The sequence below is a fragment of the Channa argus genome, chromosome 15 (assembly GCF_033026475.1).
Source record: "Channa argus isolate prfri chromosome 15, Channa argus male v1.0, whole genome shotgun sequence".
NCBI lineage: Eukaryota > Metazoa > Chordata > Actinopteri > Anabantiformes > Channidae > Channa > Channa argus.
This window is the reverse complement of record NC_090211.1, coordinates 2,484,515-2,495,118: the sequence shown is the minus strand read 5'-3', so window position 1 is coordinate 2,495,118 and position 10,604 is coordinate 2,484,515. Positions and strand designations below refer to the sequence as shown.

Sequence of the window (10,604 nt, the reverse complement as noted above, 5' to 3'; positions counted from 1 at the left end):
AAAATCATGCTTGGTCTATTCTCAGAGTGCAACCTAGGGTAACGGTGGATTGCTTAGTCTACCTGTTATGTTCAGTTTTCCAGCCAGCCTTGAAAATGAATGTTTTACTTTTTTTGCAGTTGTAATGCATCAACCCACGGTTAACTTGGTCACCTGATGATAGGTTTGGAAAATGTAGGCCATCAGTGCAACTCTCCCATCCCTCCACATCCTTACCTTCGCCCTTCCACCTGTTATACCCTGAGTGGTGTCACTTGACGCATTCCAAGATTTGTGGACCATACAGGGAAATTGCTCGTCAATTCATGTGGGATCATGCCACTAGAAGAGCAGTATGTTCGTCACCACACTGGGGTCTCCTATTCACGCTCTCTTTCACATTTCCTGTTTGTATATAACAATTGCCAAGCGCCTATGTTCATCCAAGGACTGATGTACTCACCTTCTCCCTTTTTTTATAACATGTAAGAACAAAAAAAAAAAAAGCTCGCCACAGAGAGCTTAGTCAGTCACACAAAGTGCTTTTGTTGCTCGACATGTGACTGGAGAGAGAACTCTGCATTCGGAGATGTGGTGGTTGGCAGTGCAGAAAAAGGCAAGTGTTGCTGAAGAAAATCAAGCTGTACATTTCTGGAAACTTAAATTTGCAAAGGACTCAAAGGTTTACCATACACAGATCAGCCACAACATTATAATCACCTGGTGGTTTCAATGTGGTTGTGGACAGAGGTCATCATGAACGGTCTGCCGTTACACAGCCAAGCCGTGGTTCTCACTGTGCGTCCTGACGCCTTTTGACCGTGTGTTCACTACATCATCATAACCTGCAGCAGGTTGTATTAATGTTGTGGCCTATCAGTGTATATAACAGAGAAAGACAAATGCTAATAAAAAAAATTAAAACCTGCAACTTGTTTGATTTAAAGATCCTGTAAATGAAAAGGAGTTAGTTTTCCTAAAAAAAAAAAGAAAAAAACCTGGATAAAATGTATTTAATTTCCTGTATATTCAGTTGCCTTAAGTTGCAATTGTCATTGGAATAAGGTTGGACTGTAGCTAATGACATGGATGGGGAAAAGGGATTAATATCGGGCTTATATGAATGAATAAATTGTTTAAATGAATGACAGTAATGAACAATATTACTGAACCAGTATTTGAAATGGATTATTAAGTCTTAGCTGAAATTAATGGATAAAATAGCTTTTAATAATAATTATTTTTGCTGAGATAGTGTCAACAAGCTGAGACACGGGTTAACTTGGATCACAGCTTCAGTGCTTAAAAACCAAGTAAGAGTAGCTAAGGCAGAGGTGGTTAGTCTGGTCAAGGAGAACTTGTTTTCCAGCTGCCCCTGAACACACCTGATCCAGGTAATCGGAACTGGGGAACTGAAAAATGATAGAGCCGCAGCTTTTGACAACTGGAGTTGGGGATATGTTCGAGGAGTCCCACATTTTCTGCTCCAAATTCTAAGCGTTGTGCAAATGCTAACTCGAGCAACCTGACCTGAAGCTGAACAACATCTGAAAAACCTGGTAACAATGTCCACTATGTAATTGTTTAATGATGACATCCAATGCGAATGAAAATGAGCATGTGTAGATAAAGACTTAGGCCTCCTGCCGGGACTTTTGGTATGTTTTTGGACTGATTTAGACACTGCATCTATGCATAACAAAATATAGAGATTTTCAGCTAATTTGAGTCAATGTATTTGTTTCACTGCAGTGTTATAAATTTTGTTGGTTGAACATTTCAACGTTTCTCAATACTGACATCTAGTGGTGAGATGCCCGAAGTTAATACTTAGCCCGAGATGGATATTCGAACTTCTCCGATGTGAGTGCGTTTCATTGGGGATGTCCAGATTTCTTTCTTATAAACATAAATTGAAAAGTCCACATGCAGACAGATGTGTTGTGTTGTTGCTTCTTGTGTATCACCCTTTTGCGTCCCTGCAGTACACACCTAAAGTTTATTGTAGGTTCACCGTGGGCTGTTTATCTTTCCCGAGGCACAGGAGAAACCCGAAGCCCATCTCGGCACTTGTAAAGAAGGAAGGACATGCATTGATTAACTGTAAATAGATGCCACCAGATGTTGAGGTCGACAACAGCTCTGGATCTGCATTTGAATGGGAGGCAGGCAATGCGTAAACACTCCATCCCACAACTCTATTATTCGCCGTTTGGGTGGTAAATCTTTATCTACTCCTCTGAGAACCATGGCTGCTGCTAAATTTGCTCGATACATCCAAGAAAAATTTTTAAGGACTTTCCAGATTTGCCAACTGTTTATGCGCCCTGGTGCAGACCCGAGGAGAGGCTTAGTGGAGGTTTTTGTGGGGAGAAGACGGGAGCCAGACAGGCGACAGTCAACGCTGTCTTGGCCTCAGGGCAGAGGCAGTGAGCGAGCAGGAGAGCCAATGAGAAGGAGACATTCACTCCTCTCTGCCCTGCCCGGCTTGGCTCAGCTCGGCGCGCCCTGTAATTAGGAGCTCTAGTTGGGTTGGGCGCCGCCACGGTGGACAGCCTGGCTGCTGCGTCAAGGGAGTTTGGGAACGCCAGCTCCAGTCTGCGTGTGGATTTCTGAACTGTCTTGATTTCAAGTTTAGAGGAGGAAAAAAAAAAAAAACAGGGAAAAGAGAGACTGAAAATGGAAGGGCAATCCTCACCTGTCTTCGAGGAGAAGAAGCCTTCGCTTCCTGTGGCTGTAAGTTCCATCTCGGCAACCAAGGATTCCCCGACCCTGCCGGAGTCCTCATCCACTGACATGGGCTTCTACAGCGGCCACAGTGCTCTTCACGGCTCGCAGGACTTTTACCCGGCGCAGCAGCCGTACTCTGCTCAGCACATGAACCCCTACGCTTACCACCACTACAACTTGAACGGGATCGGTCCTGGCGGTGCCTACCCCGTTGGAAAGGCAGAATACCCATACCCCCATGCAGCGTACAGGGAGCACGGCGCATTCAGCCGAGAGGCGCAGTCGCTGCAGGACGCAGGTGAGTTGAACCCAACACGAACCGTGTGAACTTCTGAGCTCAAACATTTTACTGAGTGGACTTTTATTCTGGGACAGTTATGTATGGTCTCCAAACGTACTGCTTTCTACTGTCTCACAAGTAGTCCAGATTGTCTCCATATTTGTCCCTGAACGAGAAAAACTACATTGAGCACCTGAGGCTGATTTATGGCTCATGTTTAGCCACACGAAAAAACCTTTTAAGCAGTACGTTCCTCTTTACACCGCACTTCATTCGTGTTTTAAAACTTTTAGCTGATGCTCTGTGTAAAATGAACATCTGATTTTCTGCCATTAGAGGAGTCAGAAATGCAGTACACTTCAACACTACACTAAGTTTTTAACTTAACCATTCATTTGTTCATTAAATGTAGATATTATAAATTTATAGCAGTGTTTCGGATGGAAGATTTGTTGTTTGTTTATAAAAACAAGTCTGGGTTAAAAATGCAAATATGGGGAGTTGGATGGAGCTTCCCAAGCCAGCTGAGGTTTGCAAGTTTTCACATGATGTTACAGAGTAGAATTGAATAATTATGAATTCCAATGGCATCGGGTCCTCTTTCCTTGATAAAGTGAAAATTCATCCATGAGACGTAAGAAAGGAAACAAAATAACTTACTGTGTCATTTTTACATTGTCATTCACTGCAAATGGAAGCTCACAATGTATTTATGAACTTTCCTTTTAACTGCTTTCAGGTTTCGCCAGGTCAGCATTGTAGAAAACAATTTGTTCTACTTGACTGACCTGAAGTCAAGGAAATGAATAAATAGATTTTATTGGTATAAGGAAGTGGAGATGTGTCTAAAGCTTTTGGAAGGAAGCCATGACCTACTTCTAGTCATTAATTTCATTGCCACCTGTCTGTCAAAAGAACAATGAAACACATCATTAATTTGTGACTTAAATGGGTAATTTACTTAATTTATGCAAATATAAATATCCTGACAAAAATAAAATATTGGATTAAAAACGTAAAATTCCTTTAGTGAAAACCATTATGAAATATTACAAAATGTTCCCATAAACTCCATTTTAAAAGAACCTATTTCTCATCAAACTGACAAACTGTCCTTTCCATGAAGGTGTCTCTGTGCAAACGACAGAGGAAAAACAAACTCGACAGTCTGGTGTAGTGTTTTTGACGTTCCAGTTGGGAGTTGACTCCTGGAAATGGCTCCAGGGGACTTTGGCCCACAGCCACACATACATCAGGTGTCATGACATGTCAGACGGCCTTTGCCTTTGAATCATCCAACAACGACGGCTCCTTATCACGCAAGGCTCATGGCCCCACCCTGACAAATAAATAAACAAATGCATAAAGAGTCAGATATCTGTTTTTTTTTATATATATATTTGAATGTGAACAAATGACGGAAGCTTTAAATAATTAAATAGCTACATAAAACAGAGCTATAGAAATAATTTTAGAGATACTGACTTCTTGGGCCCATGGCCTCCCGAAGTGCCCTTATTCTCTTTGAAAATGTGGACCATAAAGGTTTTAATACTTTTTTTATTTGTTTTTATATTTTTACATTTTATACTTGTCTTCAACTTCCTGTAAATGATGTTTCCAGTTTGAATGCTGTTGAAAGCCTAATCCCAAATTGAATTTCTTAACACTTAATATTTATTTTTGTTTCAGTATAGACAAACTTTCCATTTTAAATTTACTGAGTAGACATGCTGATTATATAATACAGGAATCAGCCTGAGATAGTCATTGTGAAGAAAAATACTGCGAGTGTCCTAGGTGGCAACTTAAATTACATTTTGTTTTTAAATTAACAAACCCATGTAAATTCATAACCATTTAATGACGGATAAATCAAATATGGCTTCATTAGTAAAGCTAAAAAATAAAATATAGTGCAGTATAAAATAATTCATTTAATGTGTTTACATGAATAGGTTCCGTAAATAATAAAAATAATGTCAATACAATATTTCACTTTTTATATTATTGAATTGTATTTATTTAAATTTGATGGTAATGTGCTGCTCAAATGTAAAAAAAAAAAAAAAATTTTAGTGAGTTTGGTTAAACTGCATTTCTTAATCACCAAAGGAAAGAAATACACATACAAGAGCATAAACAGGGTAAGATGTGCACAAGTGAGCCTCCAGGCTACATGAGAAGCACCTATAAATCTGCATCTCCCTCGCCGCCTTTGGGAGACACTCCAACCAAAATTATAACTTTCGAGTGCTGCCAGAACTTCTTTGAAATTTCGGGGTTGTAGCGTCTATTGCTATTTTTGTTCAACAACTTCTCTGCACAGTCTGCACTTAAGAAACCCAACACAAGTTCATTTCCTTGTTTAACAAAAAAGATTTTACCAGTTAGATTTAAAAAGACTCCTATAGGCTCGCTGCAGGAATATTAAACGAAAACCACTAAATGGTTTTACTCCTTTTCCATACAGTGAAAGAAGAACCAGACATGGAGGTGCGGATGGTCAACGGGAAGCCTAAGAAGGTGCGCAAGCCTCGGACCATCTACTCTAGCTACCAGCTGGCAGTCCTCCAGAGGCGGTTCCAGTCAGCCCAATACCTGGCCCTGCCAGAGAGGGCTGAGCTGGCTGCACAGCTCGGGCTCACACAGACACAGGTAAGGCTGCAGGAAACACCATCAAATGCACTTCAGTACTGGAACAGAAATACAATGCGATGCAGTAATATTAAGAGGAGGCCATGTTTACAGAAAAAAGTTCTCTATCAGCCTTAAAATCATGTAAATGGGCGGATTAATACATGGCAGATTAAGTCGAAACTGCCAACTGACCCTGAAGCTCCTGTAAGAATTTAAAGTGTAAAGATCAGTGAGACCAACACGTTTGAGCTATGACCAGATACATGTGTGTTTGGTCGGCTTTGCCTTTGTTTTAAGTGAGACTGCAGAAAGCTTTAACTATTTCAGTTTGAGGTTTGAACCCCATAAACAGTTGTGTTTTTTTTTTTTGTTAGTTAATGCTAAAAGGAGTATTTGAGCTCTTAGTTGAAAATTACTGTGAATGTGGTTGTTGGAGCCGATGAGGCAGAGTTTGTGAAGTCACCTACTCCACGTTTAAACACTCCACACAAAGAACAAATCTGAGAAGGTTTAAAAAGAGCCTGAAAGAGCTGAACTAATTTGATTTGAAGTACAAATGGCCGTGACTAATTTAAAGGTAGAATGAAATGTGTGATAAAAGTATGAATGAACGTGAAGAGGTAGACAAGGGATGGACACACGGGCTACGTCGAACATTGAATACATAAGGTCTGTCAAAATAACACGACACTCTTACACAAAAAGCCATATAAGGCATCGCTATACTAAGGGTTGAGGGTTAGGGTTGATGAACAGAAAAAAAGAAAAGAATAGAAGTAGTACGTTAAGTTGTTGTGTCGGACTGGTTTCTTCAGTCAAACCCTGCCAGCTAATGATTTACCAACACTGAATTGTTTTTGCTTGAGTGATGGAAGACAAAAGTTCTTGCACGGGTTGGATTAAGCTTACGTAAACTGTTGTTCAGCGAGATGTTTGGGTAACTCGAACAGGCTGCAAGAAAAATAAAACAGAAACAAAAGTGCAGTTCCACTCAAGTTGTGATTGTCATGCAATTGGGTTTAATTATCTCGTGGCTTCAGTATTGACTGACAGCACAATAGCTCTCGTAGTGTCTTGTTACATTTAAAGGAGCTGGAAGCAGTTTGAAACATAATGTGAATAATGTATCTGCTAGTAGGGATAAAATTACTAACACAATAAACTGAGTGTGGATAAATTCTTTAAAGCTGCAAGACAATGTTAATCCCCTTACATTGTAATTGATAAGGCGTTAACAAAAGTGCGTTATCATTAATTATGGGGGTTTTTTTCGCAGGCGTGTCCATTGTTCACTCTGGTTTTTGCTCTGTGTTTAGTCTCCCCCAGCACCTGAGAGAAATACTTTATCTGACTCTACCTGGTAGTGCTCCACTGCATTCGCCAGCTAGTTGCTAAGTTGACTTTAGGTTCACCGGGGGGAGTTGCCCGTCGGCGTGCTGCAGCAGGAAACAGCAACCTCTTTTAGACATGCACTGGAATCCTGAGTTCATCCAGATATTAGCCGAATGGGCTGCATGCGAGAATGCAGACGAATGAGTCAGCTTGCCTTCAAATTATGTAGATTGTATCCAGCCAGGTCCTTAGTATGAAGTCCAGCTAATATCCGACGGAGCACTTGTGATTAGATCAGGTGATTATCCAGAGACGTCGCCTGGAGCAAGTGGGCATGTTGATGCCGTCTGCAACTTGTTTTTAGCAAAAACAAACACACAACAGCAAAGAACACTCATTTGTAAGAAGACAATAACAGCTATGTCTTAACTGGAAAGATGACGAAATTTGTCAACTTCCGTCAGCAGGGACAGACATTAAAGTTTGTGAAGCAAATTCTGGGAACAGTACAAGACTTTGTCATATAGGATTTGCTCAATGTGGTGTAAACAAAACACTGTGATTTCTGTAGTCTACTTTTGGGGTTAAGTCCTGGCCCTCCACACTCCCAAGAGACCCCCCCCCCCACCCCGCCGTCCAAAATTTAACATGGACACAGACTTTCTCCTGATGTGCCATACAGGTGTGAAAGAGCAATTCCAGATAATGTCAGGCTAACGAAGTGATACTGTAGTTCTGGTGCATGGATCAACTGACCACTGGGGAAACTGAGTCATCACTCATATATTGTTTATAATTGACTCAGCAATGTCAGTTATTCCCTGTGCTAAAACAAAATTACACAACAGATATCACAGTATTAATATATTATTTTAAGAACCATAATTGTGTTTCTGGCAATTTAGCTTCAAAGCGACAACTTCACCTCTTTCATGTGACTGTGCATGTAGCTGGATAGAAAAGCCCAAGCTTTCAGAGGCAGCTGACAATAATCATCTTGATACCGGTTTTACAGAATGGCTAACGTTAGCCTCAGTGAAGCCAGAAACCAGACTGGCCCCAGGTTAGCGTCATGGGGAACAATATCACAGTAACTGACCCAAAGTACAAGTGAGTCCAGCTCAGGTAAACTGAGTCATCTTTCGCTTAACTTTCGATAAACTTAGTTTCTATGTTCACTGTGAAAGAATTCACTTTTAGTAACAAACTTACAGAACATTATGACCTGACTCCAGTCTTCACTCAGCTCTAAGGTGTATTTAAGCAAATTTTTATTTTTATTTTTTAAATGGATTTTCATATTACTGTTTTACTTTGGTCTCACCTTTCAGCAGCAGGCAGTTGTTTTCAGCAGAAAAGCTCTAAAAGCCCATAATATACTACTTGCTCAGCACCAAACTACATATAGATAACAGTCAAATATTTCCCCTATAAACGTGATGCAGATTAAAGCATGATTAGTGGACTTCCCTTTGGTAGTGCTGCTTGACTCAGACAGTTGGTGACCATTATTATTTTCATGATATGTCAGTGTTGTGTTTCCAAGAACTTTTACGGCCCTCAAGTTGCAAAATGCCCCCTTAGGTTCTTCTGTTCTTTTAGTTGCCTAAATTTAAATCTGCAATTTTATAATTTCAGCAGCAACCGTATGTACATTTCATTTGGAAAATGTAGCCCCCTGGTTTCAGTTGTCTTTCACATTTGATGCTTTTTGTTCCAGGTCAAGATTTGGTTCCAGAACCGTCGGTCCAAGTTTAAGAAGCTCTACAAGAATGGAGAGTTTCCACTTGGGGAAATTCCTCTTGAACACAGCCCAGATGCCAGCGATTCCATGGCCTGCAACTCTCCTCCATCCCCCGCTGTGTGGGAAAACAGCAACAGCAGCAACAACAACAACGCCACCAACAGCAACACAAACAACAGCAGCAGCAGCAACATCAAAAGTAATGGCGTGCTGGATCCGACCAGCAGGGGGCAGGGTACCTATCAGCCTTCATCTGATACCTCACCCACCTACATGGGGGAGTATACCCACCAGAACTGGTACCAGCAGCAGGGGGCGCATTTAGGTCTTCCCACATCAGGCCCGATGTACCACACACCATCGACAGCGCCGTCAGCCACACAGAGTATGGGGGCTGTTTACTGAAACATGGACCTTGCTGAACAGTTTGACCAGAGCCCTGTGCTTGAAACACCTGGGGAAGTGTTTGGGATGCATTGAGATGCTGTTGTGATCAGGAATACCTGACAAAGATCATCAGATATGAGTCATGACTGTAAAATCTGACACACACATTGTAATATGGGCTTTTCTACAGTAATGTAGGCTGAAATTAAGTGCTGTCCTCAGTTACCCTGATCTCTCCAGGTCTCAAGTTTATGAACTCATAACACAGGTTGGAACAGAGCTTAGGGTGACTGATGTGGGTTTTTCAGTGCTTAAACTGACTGACATTTTTATTTTGAAATCACTGATGCTATTACGTATTTAATGTTTTAAGTATGACCATATTTATGGAAAAATATTACCTTTATTCAGTCTGTTACGTAAAACAATCTTTTGGAAATGGCTTCTGACAAAGCGTTTTTACTCTAAAACTGAATACTACTGAAGTTCTCCCAGTGAATTTATAAACAAGACCACCACAGCAGCATCAATACCAGATGCATAGGGGTTTAGGTTTTCCATGAAACCAGGCTGGTTGATGTAGCTCTGCTCAGTCGCCATTTCGAAGGCAGACGACGCGTAAAGATAAACGTAAAGATAAACTGTGTTTGGAAGAAGAGGGCAAACATGGTCACCAACCTTTTGCCTCCTTATTCGCAAATCAATATTTACTATATTTACTAACGCAGGGCATTAAAAGGGAACCTTACTGATATCACACATTAGAGTTTGTTTACAGGTATTTGGATGTACTAATGCATATGTGCAGAAAGTTTTATATAAAGCCTGTTGTGTCTCCAAGGGAGCTGTGTGAAGCTCGGGGCTTGACATTAGCATTCACCAACCTGGGTGGATTTCATCAGTGGCAGTTGGGGTGTGTGTGTGTGTGTGTGTGTGTGTGTAGTAGTCTCAGAAACAATCTCAAATAATTGCAGCATGAAATTACGAGTTGCCTTGTGCTTCGGTACTAGTGACCCATGACACTGTAAAGACGATGTCCCCGTTGAGAACATTGTGGAGATGTGAAGCAGAGGGTGATATGTGGTGGCACATAAAAGGTGGAACAAAACCCAAAGCTAGGCCACGAAAATTGAGCTTATTCTACAATATGTGGACATGTCTTCGATAGTTTTTGCTCATTGTCTTAAGTTCAATTCTGGGGGACAGATGTTGATCAGCAAGCTAATCAAACAGCTGATTGAATATTTCTCTGTACCCTAACCTCAGGATGCTAGATGAAGTCATTTCCTCTCTTCTTCTTGTAAATGGACTGTAATGGCCTCATTTCCCTTTGCGTGTGGGCTTTACATTAAAGAAACACTGCGTAGCTTCTGCTTCCATCAAAAGCTGTGTTCCAGGAAGGCTGGAGTTTATGAACATGGGCACTAGAGAACATCATGGTTTTCCTTTTATTTTGCTAAACAATATGGAAAAGTAAAAAAATAAATATAAAATATAGAGTTTACGAAACCA

The 10,604-nt window shown here is 40.8% G+C and overlaps 1 protein-coding gene across 1 annotated transcript; it reads left to right on the top strand.

Annotated features, from left to right (window-relative positions):
• The first annotated feature begins 112 nt into the window (after window positions 1-112).
• Window positions 113-10,459, top strand: LOC137099718 (homeobox protein Dlx3b-like). The gene is made up of 3 exons (XM_067476897.1): window positions 113-3,007; window positions 5,463-5,647; window positions 8,682-10,459. The coding sequence occupies exons 1-3, from the start codon at window positions 2,659-2,661 to the stop codon at window positions 9,108-9,110; spliced, it is 963 nt and encodes a 320-aa protein (XP_067332998.1). The 5' UTR covers window positions 113-2,658; the 3' UTR covers window positions 9,111-10,459.
• The last annotated feature ends 145 nt before the right edge of the window (window positions 10,460-10,604 follow it).